The 21,823-nt window shown below is 43.4% G+C and overlaps 1 protein-coding gene across 3 annotated transcripts in view; it reads right to left on the bottom strand.

The window, feature by feature from the left end:
- The window catches only part of shprh (SNF2 histone linker PHD RING helicase), a 53,244-nt gene that overhangs the window by 21,031 nt on the left and 10,390 nt on the right, over positions 1-21,823 (bottom strand). For all 3 annotated transcript variants that reach the window (XM_063184240.1, XM_063184239.1, XM_063184242.1), the window contains 5 exons: positions 21,489-21,740; positions 15,366-15,444; positions 14,573-14,736; positions 11,770-12,026; positions 11,127-11,248 (listed from right to left, as the gene is read on the bottom strand). In XM_063184240.1, the coding sequence (XP_063040310.1) occupies positions 11,127-11,248; positions 11,770-12,026; positions 14,573-14,736; positions 15,366-15,444; positions 21,489-21,740 (874 nt within the window). The remainder of the gene's footprint in view (positions 1-11,126; positions 11,249-11,769; positions 12,027-14,572; positions 14,737-15,365; positions 15,445-21,488; positions 21,741-21,823) is intronic.

The raw sequence follows: 21,823 nt of genomic DNA, 5'->3' as shown, positions 1-21,823 counted from the left end.
TGGAAGGGAGTGTGATCACATTAACCTAGTTTATTTTGAATTTGTTAAAGGGCTGCCAAGATATGAGCTCACTTCCTGTTACCTGTTGGTGGCGCTAGAGAGATTGAGCTTCAGTGTGCATGCCGTATTAGTTACGCACTGAAACATAGTGCCCAAAGGGCAAAAGTGCGCCATTTGAGATCCAGCCAGAATCTGACAAATGGTTGCTGAGATATGACCTCACTTCCTGTTTTGACACTTTTACGACAATTTTGATTGGCTGTCACCGCCAAACGATATGAGGTTTCAACATTTCTTTGAATACCCTAATGCCGATCAGTCTGAAGATGATGTGGGACATTGTGGGACAAGTAGGATTTTATTGATTTTTACGAAATTCAAAATGGCGGAATTTCTCTTCTGCGTTGACATGACATCATGTAGTATACATATAGGATACATAAATGGTCAAACTTTGTGGGAGAAATAGCATTTTTATTGAATTTCACAAAATTCAAGACGGCGGGAAAATTATACTGGTGGAAAATGACGTCATAGTGCGTTGGATTCGTCTTGGGATACCAAGTTTTTGAAAATTCGCCTTTGGCTAAGCCCCGACCTCTTTAGTTACAGTTGCTAGGTCGGACAGATAAACTTTCAATGCGGAGATCAACGTGATTTATGCAGTGACTGCAAATCGCAGCAGTTATTCACTCCTAATAAATAAAAAACGCCATTCATAGTATTGTGAATATAAGTAGGCCTATTTATTTTCTGAACGGTCGTGCGATGCATCACAGCTGTTATGGGCTCTTCTCACATGAGTAGGCCTATCGATAGGCATTGTAACCAGCACCATGGTAAGCTGAGCTCGCATATCTTTCGAGCCCTGACTCAAACTTGCTAGACGAAAACGAAATCACACAATGTGATCTTCAAAGCTACCACAGCAATGTGTAACATTAACGTTTGGCGTTTATATCTTCAGTAGCTTAACAAAATCACGTCCATCAGCTGCTAGTCAAAACACTCCTGCCGTGACCGATAGACAGTTAACTTTGCTAGCGGTGTTTCTTCATTAATTAGGTCAGAAATCCCAAATCCTACTCTGAAACAGGTTCGTGGTTTGCTTACAACCTTACTGAAAAGTGACACGAATGAGATGGTGGCATGATCGGACCACACAAAGTATGTTTTTGATCCGTGTGCTTTCTGGACGAGTGTGAGGCTGCCGAGACCCTTCAAGTCAGACTATGCTGCTAGTAATATTAGTCCGGTTTTAGGTAAAGAGGAAAGTGATTGCCACCTGTTACATCGCGGGGAAACTTGCACCTTTGTCACAAATACCCCAGGCACAATTTTCAATCATAGTTTAATAACAACACGACCGTATCTCGCTAACTACTTGAAAACATGCGATTTCAGCATTGAGTTCAATGGAGCGCTGTCAAAACTGTCCGAGGTTTGTCCGAGGTCGTCCTTTTGCTGCGCTGTGATTGGTCAAAAAGCACTGTAGGGCGGGCCTTAGCAACTGCAACTTTAACCTGCTGGTGGCGCTGGGTAATGCTGAGACTGCCCCGAATATGTGTGCCAATTTACAGCATTTTCCTACCTACGGTTCTATGGGCTGCCATAGACTTGCTAAGGAGAGCAAAGATGTCTACGTAATAATAATAAGAATACCAGCTAATACAATACATTAGGGGCCTTCGCCAGTTTCGCTGCTTGGCCCCTAATAAATGGCCTAACAGGTTGCACCTATCCCAAAACCAGCCCCATCTTTCCTGTCACCACACCCCTCGGCTGTTCTAACAAATAAGGGCAAAACACCCAAAAATAATGTGAAAGATTCGAAAACAAAAGCATCGAGGCTATCTTTTTCTGTACTACATGATGTTTACATTCTGTTCTGCCTGCTGTTCCTTCCTGTCCCAGGAGACACGGCTCCCTTAGGGAGGAAATGGATCTCTCATTACATGTTTTCATATCCTGTCTCTCAAGACCTCCGTGCCCTCAAGTCACCGGTCTAAAAGCCTGGGGGGAGAGAACGAAGGAAGACAACAGTCTGACAGACAGGCATGATGACGAACTCAAACACACTCCACACACACACACACACATCTGATATGATGACAAACAACCTACAGAACACCCCCCCCCCCACACACACACACACAAACACTTTGTTATGATGAGAAACATCCGGCCTTGTCAATGTGTCACAACTACCATTACTCTTGCTCCCTCTCTTCCTCTCTCTTCCTCTCTCTCCCTCTCTCTCTCTCTCTCTCTCTCACTCTCTCTCTCTACTGCACAGCACTTTGCCCACTCTCTCAGAGCTCACCGTCACTCAAGCTGTGTGCAAGCCAGGAGCTTGTCAATGACACACCACACACTGAGTGTCTTTGACATCTTCACGCACCCAGGATGAGTGTGACAAAATGGCAAGGCGTCACAGTCAAAAAGGTGAAAGCTGATGTACAAGTCCTCCATCTCTACCGTTATCTTTCAGTGTTTCACTTTCTGGCTTTGATCTCCACTGAAGACACCAGGGCAGCCAAACAAAGACTACAGCCTTGTCTTTTGAGCTCTGCATGGGGGTGCATTTAGCATAGCAGAGACGATCCACATTCAGGTGGTAAACACCACAAAGGGAAACCAGACCATGACTCATCGCAGCACACAGGGATACAATACGTTAATATGTGGACTTGGAGGTTCAGGAATAAACCACAAAAGCCACAGGAAAATTTAAAAAATATAATTAATGCGATCAGTGGACGTTTTACTATAAACACTTACATTAGAAGCTGGGACTAAAAATGAATTGGTGACTTAGGCTGGAGCATTCTACAGCATACTGTACATGCATGTGTCTGAAGATTCATACATCCAGGTCATGAAGTGTCCACATGAACAATTGGGGGGCTGATGTAGGGGGTACCAAAGGCTCATTTTGTCCCAAAGCCATTTGAGACACCCTCTTATTTTATCGTTTATGATCTGAATAGTCTTAAACCCTTTTAATACACAGTACAATTCCAAATATGATGGATAGTCATGTACAGGATAAAGTAAATCCGAGGTACTCAAGATTGCAATTTGTGTTAGTGTTTTTATTTGGCTACAATGCCTAGGCAGTGACCACTCTGAAGCGTATCAGGTCTTTTCGTCGAATGAATTGGTGAGAGGGGACCATTCGAACAAAACGTTGGACCATTAGTATAAGGCTGGGGATCTTTAGTCGAGGATGGTCCGTCTACCGCAAAAGCCAACGAAAGGTCCTTAAAATTGAACTAAAGATCCTTAGGTTTCAACTAAAGGTCCCTTCAGTCTGCCTATATTAGAAATGTAAATCAGATTTTTTAATGCTCATTTTAATGGGTTTTCTTAGAATCAGCTTTTTTTCATGCTCATTTTAACGGTTTTGTCTATTTAAATATGTTCATTTGAACGGTTTTGTCTAGCCTATTTTAAATAGCCTATTTGTTTTTTGTTGATTTAAACATGTAAATCTATAAATAAAATGTACTTAGGCTACTCGTTTTTACTGGTAGGCTATGTTGTTGTTGTTTTTACGATTAAGTCCATGGCTACAGTAAAGAGAGAGAGAGAGAAGTTAAATCGTTAACACTGCATAGGAGCGCTCTCTCTCTCTCTCTCTCTCTCTCTCTCTCTCTCTCTCTCTGCCCGGCGAGGCAATGTTCTTGGGCGGTAACTTTTTAGATGCGAAGCACCAGCAACAAGAGAATGCTGTCTGCCTTACACACAACAAAGTTCGCGCATGAGCCAGAGCACTATGCATATAACAGTGTTGAAAACATTACAGAACCCATGCACCTGTGTTAAGTCCATGGCTACAGTAAAGAGAGAGAGAGAAGTTAAATCGTTACATTAACACTGGACCGCTCTCTCTCTCTCTCTCTCTCTCTCTCTCTCTCTCTCTCTCTCTCTCCCTGCCCGGCGAGGCAATGTTCTTGGGCTATAGTTTTATTAATTGAATAAGCTGCCTATTTTGTTTTTTGCTCTACTGAGCACATTTGGTTGTCATGCAGCGAGTTTTCTGACTTTCCGGTAACTTTTTAGATGAACGCTTCTAGCTACCGTCTTCTGTAGGTCTACCTACGTGTGGAGTAGGCCTAGAGGTGCGCGGTGGATGTATTATTTCATCCGCAACCGCTTCTTAGAATTTCTAATCCACCTGCTATCCACCCGCCCTAATGTTTTTTCTCCAATTTCCAAAACCGAATCCACCCGCCATCCGCCTATTAGTTTTTAGTATTTAAGATGCCTGGGGCACATAGTCGATCGTCTTTTTCAAGCAGTGCAGGTCATTTACATCTTGCCAGCCTATGTTTTAAAAAAATCTCTAACTTACAGCGATTCCCAAGTTGTCTCCACCCATCGCACAAACGTGCGGATGCTTTAATGCAGCCTACATTTTAGCAGTTTAAATACCTCCAGTCCAAGCAGCACAATCGAAACTATTGGCTATCTAGCTTACAATTTTGGCTGGTATCCAATAAGACGAGTCAAGTGACAGTAGAGTCTTGCAAAGAGTGCAGAGAATTATGTCGCGCGTGTGTGTGTGAGCGAGAGAGGGAGAGAGAGGGAGCGATTCCAAACTTGTCTCCATCCATCGCACAACGTGAAAGCTAACGTGTATGCTTTAATGCAGCCTAAATTGTACCAGTTTTGCCTCCTCTCCAAGTACCTTTTTAAGTGGTGGCAACCATGCATGTTTTCAACAGGGCCACGCAGAGTGGACAGTGGAATGCTGCTTGAAATAAGTCGATAATGAATAAAATATTATGCGCAACGTCTACAAGAAAAGTAATGGCTATTATTACCGTTGCGCGTAAAGATGAGGAAGGGATGGATAGATGGATGGATGCTGTCCTATGGAAGGGGCCGTCAAACAGTCTACATGACATCTTCATTAAAGTCGTTAAATAAGTATCCATAGCCTACTGTGTTTGACGGCCCCATCGTCTTGCAAATATTTACGCGCAACGGTCATAATGGCGTCTCGCACTACACATGCTCGGATGATGCCAGAGGCGAATAGCAAACAGCCAAATTAAGGCATATTCGACATAGACTACCACGACAAGTTACCGTTTGGGTCGCAGTTGGATGTTTATTCAGTAGAATTATGTGCGTAATATCAGCTCCATCCACCAAATGCAGCACAATCCCCGTTACTTTCACGTGAGGTTCAAATGGACATTACTCGACAAAATGCAAGTCTGGGTACCAACAACTGAAGTAGGCTACAACATAGAATATGTACCACATATAGGGGTATTTTCATTTTCAGTCCTTTATGTGCGTTATGCCCAGCTTTTATTGAATACAGCGCAGGTTTTGAAGTTCACCAAACGAGCATCAACTTTGTGCAAGTCATTAAAACTCTTTTTTTTACCAGCACTGACGTGTACACTGTTTCATTTATTAACTAATTGCACTTTCTGCCTTCTCGTTTCACATGTGATAAATCCACTTAGTATGCTTTATCCAATTAGCCATGGATGCAGGATCATTCACTGGACTGGACACTATTGTAAGAGGTGAAATTTAGACCACGATTCAGGAACGACAGACAACGGGAGTAAAGGTTATGGTAGTTTTATTTTTACAATTTCATAAAATACAATTAGGAGGGAAAACCACCACAATATCCATGTAACCAGCAGCGTCTGTAAACTGCTATCTTCTTTGAATAAATGAATAAATAATCACAATCTGGAGACACTCGGACGATAGTAGCCTACAAAAGTTAAGTTAAGTTAAGTTACACACTCAGCCACTGCTGCCGGACGTTGGCTCGTCAATTACTTAATCAACTATAACACGCGCAATAGCCTACCCAAATGCAACTTACACACAGTTCCCAAAGCTACCGGCCGCGCGCAATGGATACCTACAGCAGCCCTGCCCCACCCCAGCGTGTAGCGCACAAGTCTACACTATTGTCCGAATGTTGTTATTTCAAGACAGCAAACTGTCACTGTCCGCCGGCCGCTGTCGTGACATATTTTATTAACACTAGTATGTGAGTAACAAGTGAGGAGTTCCTTGATAGTTTCCTTAAGGGTGAAGTAGCCTGGAATACTGTCGCAGATCAGATAGTTCATTTCTAAATGATCCTGTTATGAACCCGAGTTTAGTAGATATCGCGCAGTGAACGAGGCAGCCTGCAAACAGTTTGAAGCGCAATGTGGCTGTAACAAGTTAGAAAGTAGCCAAACTCTGTTGCTTGTTAACCTTTTAAAATTATGCGCGTAATGGTGGGGTGGCGTCCGCGCCAATGTAATATCTTGAGCGTGCTCGGTGCGTAATTCCAAGAGCAGCATGAAAAGGAAGAAAAGGAAGATGATGGGCTGACCGAAACGCTTGTCCCCTGTCTGTCGGTTTCATTTACTTTTTTCGGCTTTGTTTAATACAGTTTTTGATTCTGCATTCAGCTCCAGTGTGCTACTCCTTTCTTTCTTTTTAAATTATGAGCGTTCCACGAACTATCTTTCTTTGCGCACGCTATAAAATGGCAATAAACATGTTACTATAAACCACTGGTTTACTATGTATGCTTTCTAATGTTGGTAAAGGCGGCATAAGCGGGATAATGTATTGTCCACACGTGACTACGGAAAATATATTTCCTTCGAAGCGGAATAACAGCCCTCCTCCTTCGGCATTGGGGGTGTTATTCGCCCCGTAGGAAAATATTTGTAGTCTAGGTGTAGTCTACTTTTTTGAAGTGGGTATACTGTATATTCTCGCATTTTTGAAGTGGGTATACTGTATATATTTATGCCATTCTAAATAATGGATCAATCAATTTTAAGTTGGTATACTGAATCCCCTAAAATTTAGAAGTGGGTATACTCCGTATACCTGCGTTCTACCACTGCGTGTGGACAATACATTATTTCTTACCTTAAAAGCTGTTGTAGGCCTACATTTAAAAAAAAAATCGTCAAAATGCCTCCTGCTCGCTTTGAATCAAAGCAGTGCGGTTTAATGTGTCTAGAAGTAGGCTATTGACCCTTGTACTCGCTTTGAATCAGAGCATCGCGCGTCTGATTAGACTATAGTGCATCTAGAAGTAGGCTATTGACCATTGAGCACATTGTCATGCAGCGAGTTTTCTGACTTTCCGGTAACTTTTTAGATGCGAAGCACAAGCAACAAGAGAAAGCTGTCTCCCGATACTTTGATGTTTCTGATTCTGAATGACAACAAATAGTTCGCGCATGAGCCAGAAAACAATATAGGTCCTAACAGTGTTGAAAACATTACAGAACCCCTGTGTTAAGCCCATGGCTACAGTAGAGAGAGAGAGAGAGAGAGAGAGAGAGAGAGAGAGAGAGAGAGAGAGAGAGAGAGAGAGACGTTAAATCGCTACGTTAACACTGCACAGGAGCGCGTTCTCTCTCTGCCGCGTCTTTGCATGAACAAATGAAATGGTAATTGAATAATAGTTTGCCAGTATTGCAGGGTGTATTAAACCCAGTGTACGTTGGGGTGCAAGGGAGAGCAAGGAAGAGAGCAGCATCTGTGATTAACCGCTTCGAAATGTGTGCGTAAAACCTGCTGTTAACCAGTGGGTTTTGTGAAGCTTGAAGTGTACCACATTAAAAAAAAGCTTTCGCAGATGAGGTTCTGGAATATTTTGTAGTGCATGGGACATTGACAAGGAAAGGTAGCTATGATATCCTCGTGAATAGGTCTTCGACTTTTCAAAATGCCTCCTCTCAACATTCAACATGTAAATGGGTTATTCTGTAGTCCAACGCTATCCTGGCAGGAGAATCATTCGTTACAAATACTGCATACACACTCAGCAATTGTGTCTGTTGGTTTTTGTCCTCCAGGTCTTCATAAAATCATCTACCACCGCTGTGATAATTTGACTACACACCGCTGAACAGTTAACAGTTTTTTAGGCTACTGTATTGACAATTGCAGTCATGCCGCTTGTCTTGAACTGTCTCTTCCCGTTCCATATCGTGACAGCCAGATGAGAAGCGCAAAGGTGGGGGCTATCCGCGATCGCGGAGGAAAGGTGTCAATATCCATAGCCTAACCCTTGAACTGTGGAGCAATTACATATTGTTTAGGTTCTTGAATACTTGGAATTAGCATGGAATTAATTTTCCATTAATAAGGAAACGTGTAAGATTTATCCTCAATCCTCCCCGATAATGTTTTTGTCATAGGCCTAATGTTAATGCCCTCCCCAACACATATCCCCAGTACAATATTGCGACACACGCTTGGCACAATGATAGGCCTACTAAATGAGTTCAATGTTCTTGCAACACTTTTCCCAAGAAAAGTCAGTTTTCATTTCGAGATTCCAGAGCAAATCAGCTGGTACTGCGCTGCTCGCTTGCTGGTCAATAAACGTTGAACTGAACCGTGTTGTGTGCGTGTGTGGCTATGTGTGTACCATCTATGTCCATGATCGTCCGTGCTCTTATCATGCAAATGACATGTCATGCAGGCAAGGGCGTCCGTTTGATTTCAAAAGTGCTGGCCCGGACAATTACCATAAACCCGAGTAAGGTTTGAAAAGTGCTGGGTACAAGATAAGGCTACTTCCGATTTGAGGTTTCATGATAAATAGCCTAATACGCATTGGCGTATTGACGCATAATGTGGCCATGTTAAAAATTAAAAGCCATCTGCGCTGTCTTGTTTATTTCTGATATCCTGCGCTGAAGTCATCTTTATCATAGGCTACATATTATGAATGCAACGGTAACTGAGTGGTTAACCCATCATAACTACATGTAGCCTTGCATAATGGTGCACGTCAATTTGTTGTCATAACTTCGCTCTGTCCCTTTTGATTTCCTCAAGCAATTCATCCCTTTTGTCATTGTCCCTGTTTTACTGTTAGTCTTATGGACCTAGGGCGTATCGATCACCATTATTTGCCTGAAACCTGCAAACTAAACACTGCATGCGCGCAGCCACACAGAGCATTCTCTGTGTCAAAGGAACCCTTTCTCCGCGCCTGTGCGGCATTCTCCTTATCGCTCCTAGAATGGCAATACATGTTGGCAGACTTTATTTTGCATAATTCACGATTATCTGGATATATTTGGCTAGGTTACTCAGCAAAGAACATCATTAACGTTAGTGAGGTAACTTTTGGTGTGCTGATACAAACACCAACGGTGAATCACGACGCAGGCCCTACTTCCCCAACCATAGCCTACTGAAAAGGTCCATAGCCATTGTGTTCAACGCCCTTTGATAGGCTCTGCCTGTATCAGGGTCGATAGGCTAATGATGGTGGTCAGGGCGCACATCAGTGTTTGGGTTGTCTATGCTTTTTTCTGGAATACTGTGCCGATTAGATAGAAATGATCATGTTATGAACCCGAGTTTAGTAGATATCGCGCGGTGAACGAGGCAGCCTGCAAACAGTTTGAAGCGCAATGTGGCTGTAACAAGTTAGAAAGTAGCCAAACCATGTTGCTTGTTAACCTGTTTAAATTATGAGCGTTCCACGAACTATCTTTCTTTGCGCACGCTATAAACTATGGTTAACTATGTATGCTTTATAATGTTGGTAAGGGCGGGATAAGCGGGATAATGTATTGTCCACACGTGACTACGGAAAATACATTTCCCTTCAGAGATAACAGCACTCCGCCTTCGGCGTCGGGGGTGTTATTCGCCCCGTAGGGAAACATTTTCTTATTCATGTGTGGACAATACATTATCCCTTAGGCCTACCTTTAAATTGATGTCGTACATTTTAAAACATTTCGTTGATATTGTAGTGGTGCAAACGACTGTAGTTATGAGATGGGCGCCAGCCAGGCAGCAAGACTGCCTACCTTTCCAAAAATGAATAAAAATCAGTGACCAACACACTAGAAATAATTCATATCAACACAACGAATATCTTTTCTTACGTTTAGTAGTGCACTTTTGCAAAACCCTCTCAATTTGGAACAGCTCACATCAATGTCTGGCTTTAGCGATTCTTGCGAATGGTGATCTTCTCGGCGCACACTTCATGGTTCCCTCTCTCTTGCTCTCTCGGCTTGTTGCTTCCTGACAGTCTCACCCGCCATTTGAAATTAACTCCATTTTATAGGCTGCGCGTGTAGTTCACAGGGGGTAACGCTGTTATCTCACTCCGGAGGAGGCAGAGGCAGTCCGTTACAATATAGTATATATAAAATAGGCTATAAAATAGGCCTAATGATAAAAAAAGCAGCCTGAACTAAAATTAATAATTAATTTAAAAAAATAGAGACGCACGCACTTTCTACATGGTTCGATTTTTGTTTTCATTGCATTGTGGTGGTAGGCACACAAGTTTGATAAAATATAAAAAAATAATAGGCTAATAAAATAGGCAGACTAAACTAAACATCTGCCCAGTTACACGAAAGGTCTGCATGGATTGAACGTAACGTCCTTAGGTCTTCGACGAAAAATCCTCAGGTACTGCACGAAACGCCCCATGCCTTCTACGAATGGTCCAACGTTTTGTTCGAATGGTCCCCTCTCACCAATTCATTCGACGAATCGTCTCGAATTCCTCTGAAGCACTTCAAATTCCTGCTTGCCTTTTGATAGAAAATCAGCTGCAACTCCAACAATATGCACACGTTCCAAGACCTGTATTCCCCCAAATGACAAAAATCTTCATCCTACTTAACCACAAATCCAAATTGAGGCTTAATAATATATCAACAAATACAGCATTAACTCATGCTATATCCAAGTATAGAATTCGATAGATAGGGTCAGACCGAGGGGACATGGCAATTGTAAGGCCTATTTCTGCCTTTAAACTAAAGTTAGAGGTGTCCAAATCTGCTTGCAAAATTTGTAAGCAATTCCTGGGCTGGAACAGCGAGCGTGGCACCCAAACTTTGGAGGGTCTCATCTTCAAAACCGTTATGTAGGATGCTAAATAGTGTTCTTTTAGTTGGCATCAGAGGGTTGGTCAATTGGGGGGGCGTGTGTGAATTGACATGGAATGGCCTTTTTTCCTTTTTAAACTTCTTTAATTCTAACATGGGAATTAGAAGAAGTTATTTATGTTTGTATGTGCGTTTGGTGGGCATGCAAGTGTGTAGGCTGGCATGCATGACGAGTGCTCAGTGCAGTACCTCTGATGATGTGGATGCCAGCCAGTCCATTGAGGGCACACACCAGCTGCCTGTGGGCCTCCTCACACTCCACACGACACTTCTTCTGCAGGGACTTCAACAGCTCCTCCATCGTCATAGTGCTAAACAAACAGCACAGAAGAAAAACTGGCTTGAGGAGGGAAGGGAAACTTGCATCATCCAAGGGTGCCGGAACGAGTTTTAAAATGGTGGTGCATTTTTTTTCTTCTTGATTTTCAGTATTTCTTAACAATGTTACTTCTGCTGCACTCCACTCATTTGTCTGCAGTAAAAGTTGAGAAAGCCTAATTTAGGAAGCCTAAAAGTGGGGATGCCAATCCACCACTGCATACCCCTTTCCGGCACCTATGTCCTTATCTCAGCAAAGAAAATCGAGAGATACTTCAATGTACAAGAACACGTTGTTCCCTTCTCTTATCATGCCCCTTAGAGGTCATAAAACTGCAAAATCTGTAATTAGGCAACGTAATGTATGGATAGGCAAAACAGCGAACGTTTCTCCTGTCCGTGCGTCTTACTCAATCGCTGTCATGTGCCAAAATCACATCCCATACAGTATTTCATCAATGCAAACATGCAATTTAAAGTGTGTGTGTGTGTGTGGGTGGACATGATGTCTCACCTCTTCTGGAAGGGCAGGAACTCTCCTCGGACGGCCTGAGGGTGGCAGCAGGCCTGGCGCAGACGCAGCAGTGGGCACAGGATGGTGGTGACGGTGCGACGGTCCAGGCTGCTCAGACGCAGCGACCAATCAGAGATCTTACGCAGCTTGTGCAGTGCATCCTGGGAGCAGACCTCGTGCTGCCGCTGGTAGAAATGGTTCTCCACCGGCGAGAAGCGCAGCCAGTGGATCTCCTCCGTCTGGGGAGGGATCTGGATCTGAAGGGGAAGAAGGAGAAAGCATGAAAGACCAACTGGGAAACTCAAACTCCCATTGTCATTGTGACACAGCACTCCACAGCACACAAGTGAACACTGCACACAACGAAATTGCATTTATGCCTCACCCGTGAAAGGGGGCAGCCCCCAATGGCCCCAGTGTGGCGAGACGGTACCATGCTCAGGGTACTTCAGTCATGGAGAGGGATGGGGGAGAGCACTGGTTAATTACTCTCCCCATCAACCTGGCGGGTCTGGAGTCGAACCGGCAACCTTTGAGTTACAAGTTCAACACTCTAACCGCTTACCCACGACTGCCCTGACCAAGAAGCATCCATGTCTTATTACAGTGAAGCAAGACAAGATACATTTTTGGGCCGTTTATGCCTTTATTTGGACAGGACAGTGAGAGAGTGTAACGAGAAATGACAGGGAGAGAGAGGGGAAGGATAGAGACATGACCTCAGATACCCAGTGTAATGGTACTGCAAGCCAAAGTACGGTACCTCCAAACGTCTGCATTTAGACAAAACTTCATATATCTTCATAGAATGTGGATCTGATGGGCTAACAGAATATTTTTTACACATCCTTTCTCAATATAATATGATTGGATTTGCACAAAAAGTAAGATAGGTTTGTTCTTACGTTCAAGGCAAATACTATATGTGAGGATTTCTCACACCCCTTGCATCAAGCATATGAGTTGTTGCCCTCAGGCAGATTGTTCAGGATGCCTTCACTTCAGACAAACAGCCCGCAGATCATTCATACCCACTAGTATATCCATGTTAAATAAGACAACTGTAAGACTGAAAAGCACATTGCACTTTGGTACTGAGTAACTGCACTTTAGTATTGTACTGTATTTAAGTTGGGGTTTTGTCCTATTGTCAACCTGTCTTTTTGTCCTGGGGGGTGTGGGTTGTGTTGTGTCTGTCTATTGTGTTTTTGTCTATTGCAATGTCTTTGTAATTGTATCGGATGCACAGAAAATGGCACAGAACAATTTTCCGAAAGGACAAATAAACAATCTATCTATCACAAAATAGTGACCAAGTATACGTCTATGTATATATGTCTTGGTGGGCTTTTTCTCTTTGCATTTTAAGTTTTATTTCCTAGGGGGGCACTGTGGCGCAGCGCGCTAAGCCCCCCACCTTTGGGCTTACATTGCCCACGGGGACCCCGGTTCGAGTCCGGCCAGGGTCATTTCCCAGCCCTGCCCCATCTCTGTCTCCCAATCCTTTCCTGTCTACTCTCACACTGTCCTGTAATAATAAAGGCCAAAAAGCCCAAAAAGATACTTAAAAAAAAAAAGTTTTACTTCCTAAAAGTCGTTGGAGTAACCAGAAAAAGTAGAGAGAGTCGAGTCGAGTGACAGAACAGTGACCCAGCAGAAGAAAAAAAAAGTTAAAAGTTAAAAGAGGTCACTCTGCATAATTGCAGCTCCACTTCAGAATAAAAATATGGGGAAAATGAAGTGTCAAGCACAATAACAGGGGAGGATGTTCGCAGCGCTGGCCTGGGATGCCCTCTTTTAATCTTACCCCCCCATCTTCATTTCCATTCCGCTTCGAAGCCACAACCCTAATTACACTGTAGCTAAGCAGTATAAATGTCAGGTGTGGTTATATTTAGCTAGGAGAAGTGTCTGAGCTTCTTCAAAGAGTAAAGGCCAAAAGGTATTGCAAAAGACAAGCAGGGGTGCCGACAGGGCGGGAAAAAGGGGACAGTTGTCCCGGCGCCATGGAGAGAGGGGGGGCAGAATTGGGTCCTCATTACATTGTATCTATTGGGCTGGGGGGGCCTTTGAGGTGACTTTGTTCTGGGCCCTGCCAAAGCCGCCAGTGGCCCTGTGACAAGTGCCGCCCGCCGGACAGAATATGGCATAAAGAAGGCAGCGTTCCTGTCTGTGGGTGTCACGAAGCTTGTTGTGACACATGCATCAAAAGCCCTTAAAAGAGGACGATGTTCGTTGTCACTTCACCCAAATGGATAGCAGCTTAAAGTTCATGCAAGCTGACGCAGATGCCACATAATGCGCTTTTTACTAATTCTCAAATGCTTTTTTGGTGCAAGGGGGGGGACTATGAATTCCTTCAGGGCTATGACACCTGTCAAAAACATACCATTTATAAAAAAAAACTTTTGGTCAAAGGTACACCGTAATGTAATGCAAATCACATCAAATTTCACACTTGAGCAATAGCCTTTAGAGAATTTACATCAGTTAGGGTATATCTACATGATGTAGCACTACATGAGGTGAAGGATGCCACATAGAGCATAAAGATGACGAGGGTGAACAAGAAGATGGTGGAATTAAAAAGTTGGCAACCTCAGAGGTGCTAATACCGTATACCTGGACCACATACGGACAGTTGCCCATGACGACTCAAGTTTGAGTCGGGCCTGGGTCATATCCTAACACTATCCTCTGTCTCAACCCTAGTTTCCTGACATTTCCCGCTTCATTTTCTCTGTGTTATAATTAAGACAAGGGAAAAAAAACATCTGAAAAAAGGATGGTTGACCCTGGGTACCTGGTCGATGACGTCTTTCTTAGCCGAGCGCCACAGTAGGCGGCCCATGAGGCTGTAGAGAGGATCGGGGTTGCCGCGGCGATATGGACGGTAAAGCAGCTGTTCCCACCAATGCTTCACCCAGTACGGGTCCACCCCCAGAAACAGCACCAAGCCATAGAGATCTGGCAGACGCACATATACACACACAGACACAGACACAGACACAGACACACACACACACACACACACACACACACACACACACACACACACACACACACACACACACACACACACACACACACACACACACACACACACACACACACACACACACTCTTTTACCTACAATCCAACAAAAAAAATCTGGTGTTTGGATGTTTCGGCTGTTGCCTTCAAAGCAGTAAAGATGTGACAGGAAAGATTAGTGACGAGAAAAACAATCCATATGAGAGAAAAACAATCCATATGTCTAAATATTAGTTTAAATATCGTTATCGGAGTATTGCATGCTGTTATTGAGTATTGAATTTTTTTCTGATATCGTGCAGCCCTGACAGACTTGAGTGTTTGTAAAATTCTTATAAAAGAATGGAGGTGATGGACCCATAAGCTGTTCTTTTTATTTTTTATTTTGTTTCATTATTATTTTGCTGTTTGTCTCTTTTTATGCCTGTAACCTTGTACCTGGATGTAAATAATGAATAAAAATGAAAGTAAAAAAAAAAAAAAAAGATATCGTGCATCCCTAATGTGAATGTAGGTGAGTAAATCTCCAGCTGAGGCAGTGACAGGAGAGAGGAGCTCTCACCTTCTAATCCCCTCTGCACTGGAGTCCCACTCACACACCAGCGGTTCACAGAAGACAGCCGCAACGCCATCTCCGCAGCCTGGAAGGGTGGACACAAGCACAGAGCAGTAAAATCCACATTCAGTACTACACACACACACATATTTTGTTTCTCCACTGTGTTACGAGCACTCTAACCTAACACCTTTTCTGTTACACACTATAGGGATGGTGTGCAAACTCGGTCCCCGGGGGGCAACATGTGGCCTGCTGAGCCATTTCATGTAGCCCATAGAACCTTAACAAGAAAGACAGCTTTATAATCCAAATTCATATGGCCATTCACCATTCTTAAAACGCCAACCTAAAACAGCGGTCTTGCGAATTTAAGATTAATCAAGTACAGTACATAGACTACATCTAAATACATTTCATTGGAAATGAAATTAGCAGGAATAGCAAAGCTGACAAGTTCATTGGAGTTGTGACTAGAAAGTATTAAAAGTCGCTGAGGATGTACCCTAGCCATGGAGCACCAATCTACATCCACTAAGGGGACCCAGGTTAAAATCCAGAATTTCCCATTCCTAGCCCATTTCTCTCTCCACTTTTGACTTACTGCTTGTCACTACCTGAATTTCCCCATGGGGATCAATAAAGTGACTCTACTCTACTCTACATCTTCACTATCCAACGAAAGCAAATAAAACCATAAAAACAAACCAAAGCCATAATAAATAAAACCAAGCCATGAGATTAATAAAACTACAAATGCACTCAGAGAGTGCAGACCCCAGCCAAGGAAGCTGTTTCATAGACTATGACTATGTTACACACCCTAATTTTGTGTTTCTGCTTTGTTTTTGTCAAAAATGTCAAAATTCGTCCTATGCCACAATGGTATAGAATTGAAAAAAATCCTGGATCTGCATCGTGATCCAGATCACCACCAAAATGTAATCACTTTTTCCTTTTGCTTCCATTTCCATTTCCAACAATCCGTTCATGCCGTTTTTGAGTTATCCTGCTGACAGATAGACAAACAAACAGACAAACCAACGCGACTGAAAAAATAACTTCCTTGGCAGAGGTAAAAAAAAACTATCAAAGGAATCAACGTAAATGTATGGTACTAGGGACCTGAAGTTATCTGAATATTGCCCCCAATCTCACATAGACTAGAAGCATTTCCAGAAAAAGGCCCTTTATAAGGGTGTTAGAAGCATTTTTTAGTAAAAGTTGGGAACCTAGTTTTCTAAGACAATTAGAGTACCCTGAATTCAGCTAGCCTGGTTCCCAAGCTGAATTTTGAGTTTTTGACCATGAAATGGGCAAAAAACAAAATGGGCGCCGGGATTCTTGATTTTGGGCAGAGTACGTAGAAAGTAAGTTACCACTTCTCCATGGAAATAAATGTGCAATGCTCACATATTTGCATTTATCATGTATTCCTACACTTACACAAAGGAAAATTGTCATGGCAAAAAGATAAAAAATACTATAATTATGCCGTTCTAATAATAAGATATTCTCGTAAACTGGCATTCAATAGCAATAGCCTCCATGAAGCATATTATCATACAAAATTGTCATGCAATGAGATTTGAAAAGAAAAAGAGAGGCAAAGAAGATAGTATTATCTAAAAGACTAAATATTGGGACATGAATATGTCCCCTGTTCTTTGAAGGAGATGAGTGAACCATCTCTATGGGAGCTTACTCTCAGCTGTACGATTAGCTGAAGACCTTTGCAATCACGCCAAAGGTCCAATCAACTGTGTGGGCAGGATGTCCACTTTGTCAAAACCGAATGGTTGCGCGCAAATAAGCCACTTTGATGCCAAACATCTCTTCGGCTGTCGGCAATAAGGTTGTCTTGAGAGAACGGGGACATATTCATGTCCTAATGGTCTCTTTCAGTCGAATCGTTCGCATATCTATGGGAGAGTTACAATCACTCCCGATTGCTGGTCCAAACTAGGCAGAACTCCAAGAGCATCCTGTAAGGATAGCGTTCCTATCACCCTACAGACAATCAGTGGTACTACCCAGAACCCTATGTTCCTGTGGCAACGTGGTCACATCTAGCCGGTAGAACCGGACAAAGGTGGCGGGGTTGGCCCAACCAACCGCTCTGCACACCTCTGAAACTGCTGCACCCTTGAAGAGAGGACAAGATGTAGAGACCTGCACTGGTAAAGTGAGCCCTAATCTGAGCCGGGGGTTGGCGACCCTTGGACTCATATGCCAGGGCAATGGTTTGAACCAACCATTTGGAGACCTATTTCAAAACTGTGAGCCCTGTAGAGGGCTTGATGAAGCACACAAACAGCTGCTCAGTGTTCCTAAAAGAGTGAGTCCTGTTCATGTAGATGCGTAAAGCGTGCACAGGGCACAAGTTGTGTTGTCACCTCTCTTCCACGGATCTGAAAGGTGGTGTGCAAAGGTAGTTTGGAGAGGCCCCTCTTGGAGGGGCTTGAAAGGGGCCCCACACATAGCCTCCAGTACTAGAGAGATATCCCAGGGGGGTATCGTCTGATGTAGCACGGGGCGTAAGCATCTAGTGGATGGGCACTCAGAGTGTTGGAACCGAATCCTACATGGCACGATGAAATCACTGCAAAGTAGACTTAAATGGTAAAGCCTTGTCTCCCCCCAATAAGTCTTGTAGGAAGGACAACACCATCGGTACTGAACACTTTCGCGTTGGTCACACTAGCGTTGGAAGACAGACCACTTCAGGTTATACAGTGTCAAAGTAGATTGGGCCCTGGCCCCTTAAATTGTCCTGATAACGTTATCCAGAAAAGCGGTTAGGTTCAAATGTTCCCTTGCCAGACCCATAGGGGCAGGTGGCCCCTGGGCTGGGGTATGTCCTCCTCCTGGTCCGTTGCCAGACTTGAACCTGCAGGAGAGGGGAAAGTAGCAGGAGGGGCTGAAGCAGGAGGGGAAAAAGGGAGGCGTCAGGCGAAGGCGCTCGTGGTGCATTATGTAGGACTTTTGGAGCGCGCCATGCCTGGTGACAGTGGCCTGCGGTGATGCCCAAGGGGCTCCAAGGCAGCTGCTCAAGCTGGGGAAGCCACATCAGCCACTAGGGTGGTGGTCAGTACTGTATGAGATTCTCTGTGGTGGCAGGGAGTTGGGATAAAGAGTCGTCCACCTTAGGCGGGAGATCGAAGCACTTTGCCAGGGGGGAGTCAGAGTCTGGCTCCACTGAAATTCTTTGCCAGCAGTCGACCGTAGTCAAGAGAACAAAGGGACAGAGCAGGCTAGAACTAGTCAAGCTCTCGTAACTCGTGTCGTTCAGGGTACTCGTGACCTCAGTCAGGAGACGTGAGTCCAAGGAACCGGGTACGCACAAATGTTTGTAAAGAACTTTTACTCCGTATTGTTTCTAATCTGCCGTGAGTAGATTCCGTCATTGTGAAGTTTCTTGCTGCCATGGAGAGCATTTCATATGTTTGATCTGCAATGTGTGATCTCAGGTTAAAAGAGAGTGTCCACCTACACAAAGCTGAGGCTGTCTCTGTGATCACAATTATGCTCTTTTATTGCCTGTGACATTTACCCACTTCATAGCCTGATCAGAATCTGGCTAAACTTGTGAGCCAATCTCTTGACCACAAAGTGGCCTTTTTGGAATTCAGACAAAATGGTTCTGGAAGCTGTAGATACACTGGGGCCCCATTGTGCATAATTAAGATGGCCATACCGCTTAAAGTAGGGCAACATTAGGCTGAAAGAGTGAAAATTCAGATCCCAGGTAGCTTCACGTTGTTCTCTTGTGTATTGCAGCAGAACAGTAACCATATCCATATACTGCCACCAGTTCACATCATCAGATTGACTCTCAGCAATATCATGCAGAAGATTTCTGTCCTTTTCCTGATACTGGAATGAAATCAGTTCACTAATGTCTGAGGATCATCACCATTAGCCATCCTAGCAAGACAGGTAGAGAAGATTTGGTATGAGAAGACCCTAAAGGGATTGCAGAGTAAACTTGTGTGCCATGGCTTTGTTGGATGCCTTTCCTGCCAGAACAAGTTCAACAGGGCCTTATCCAAGCAATCCACCATCCATACATTGGTCAGTCCAGATCCATTCATATGTTCTCATATGGCCTTAAGGAAGTTGATTGACAAGTTAAGTCCTCCTAGGCGAGGTATTCATCTGTTGTTCTATTCTGAAATTGCCCACTTTAACTCTTTAAGTCTGCAGTACAATGCTTGGTCAACTGTGATAACTGTTCCTGTCCAAAATGTTAAAAAAGATATGACAATGCATTTGTATTCAAAGTATCAAAACGTGTGCAGTAGTGAGGACTATTGGCAAATACCCCGCAGCAGTCTGTTGTTCCTTTGATGACAGTGACTGATTGAACACTGACCAAGAAGTCTTCATGTCTAAGTTTTGACAGTGCAAGAAGAAAGCTAGATCCGTAGCCTTTGCTTGTCTAGCATACTTATGCTCCTCTCCAGATTTTCCAAAGCATGATTAACCCATTGCTGAAAAAGTTGGCTTGAATGTCCTATGAGTAATCCAGAGAGGATATAGCTCCATCAGGGCATTTGGCACATTTAATGTATGTCTAGTAGACACCTCTATATCTTTAACAGAATCATCAATTGGTTGGCCTCTCTGCCATGCTGCCATTTGTGTTGCATGGGAAGTATTCTTCCCGTCAAGTGTTTCATCCAGGATATCAATGTTATCACATGTGTAGTGGATGAATTTATCTGCCACAATGTTTGTTGGAATAATGGCACCGCTCTCTTGGTTCAGTGTTTTAGAGTGCTCTCAGCGAAGGAGGATCTGGACTTGGAGGACCTGGTCGTAACTAATGACCTGCCTGATTGAATAGTCATATTAGGTCTTTTACCCAATAGCTTGATGAAGAGTACAAGCAAGACTGACATGTTTCGGAGTCCATTTTTTGCCATCACTGACACAATAAACAAGGACTTTAGCCTCATTCAGAACTCTTCTTTGAGGAAGTTTTTCCTTGCCACCAATTCCATCATCTTCAAGAGATGTCTGGCCACTAACAACCAGGCTGAGTAGCATGTATAGACTATCTGGAATGTATGCAATAGTATCTGATAGAATATGTAAAATATGTCTGAACATTTTTCAAAATTTACGTTATATGTAATATCATGGTGTCATCTAGCGATTTCTGGACAGTTTTCAGAGAGCCAATAGCAACTTTCAGTGATTTTTTGGAAACACTAAATACTTCACATTATGCAAAGTATTTCTAAAATACTTACATCAATTTTCTTAACCATATAAACACACATAGGCTACAAATATCTTATTAGAAAAGCTAAATATTTAAAACGTTTAGGCTAACACCTAGCCTACAATATTAGCATTATTAGCATTCTAGAAGCTATTTTATACTTCCTCTATCCTCTATAGTAGATACATTCATCAACAAACATTAATGGGACACAGAATGTTAGAAAAGAGCATTTATTTCCAAGTACAGCAATACTTGGTAAAAATGCTCTGTCAAAAATAGCGTATTTTGGCAGCCATTTTGTTTTTCAAATTTAACTGTCAAAACCTCAAAATTCAGCTTGGGAACCAGTCTAGTTGAATTCAGCACACTTAAATTATGTTAAGTACATAGGTTCCCAACTTTTACTAAAAAATGCTTCTAACATTCACAAATATGAAAAATGTGTCTAGACTACATAACATTTCAATGTTCATGTATTGTTTGATCCGTGTTTGAATTACTCTTTTAGACTGTGAGATGCCAAATAAAAGTCCCCTTTGTCTCTGGCATCAGGATGTACTGAACTTTCCTTCCCTCAAAATGCTGATTTGAAATTGTCTATCCATTGCTATAGGCTAAGACTATCATTGTATGTGACATCATTCCATGTGACCTCACTTCCTATGGAGGGCGTTTTAAATTCAGACACTGGCTTTGTTCTATCTCTTTCTTTGTTCTGACCTGTACCTGCTAACACCTCAGGGAAAGGGGGTGAGGAGGCCTGGATATGGGCCCTTGTGGCCTGGCCTTCTCTCCCTCTCTCTCAAGCCAATAAAACGTGCATTTCTGAATTCCAACTACTCCACTGGATCTGGTCTTTAATATTAATTAGTAGTTAATCCTAGTTACTATCAGACCTTGGCGGTGGTGCACTCCACCATCTGAGCCTCGTCCAGGCAGACGCGCCACCACTCCACGGCCACCAGGGGGCTGGGCACGGCCATGTAGCGCTTGTGCGTGCGGAAGCGGCGTCCGTCCTGGCTGTTGCTGTGCGGCAGGTCCACGTAGTTGAGCTCGGAGCGCAGCACGTCGTAGGTGGTGATGACCACGTCCTGCTCCGCCAGCACGTGCGGCTGGATGAAGCCGTGACGCTTCACGCCCTGGTACACCTGCGAATTTAAATAAATGAATAAATAAGTAGTGTATACAGTCCCCTCCAAAAGTCTTGGAAGAGCATGCCAAATTCTCTTGT

Source organism: Engraulis encrasicolus, chromosome 19, assembly GCF_034702125.1.
Source record: "Engraulis encrasicolus isolate BLACKSEA-1 chromosome 19, IST_EnEncr_1.0, whole genome shotgun sequence".
Taxonomy (NCBI): domain Eukaryota; kingdom Metazoa; phylum Chordata; class Actinopteri; order Clupeiformes; family Engraulidae; genus Engraulis; species Engraulis encrasicolus.
Note: the sequence above shows the minus strand (reverse complement) of the source record. Positions and strands in the feature narration are given on the sequence as shown.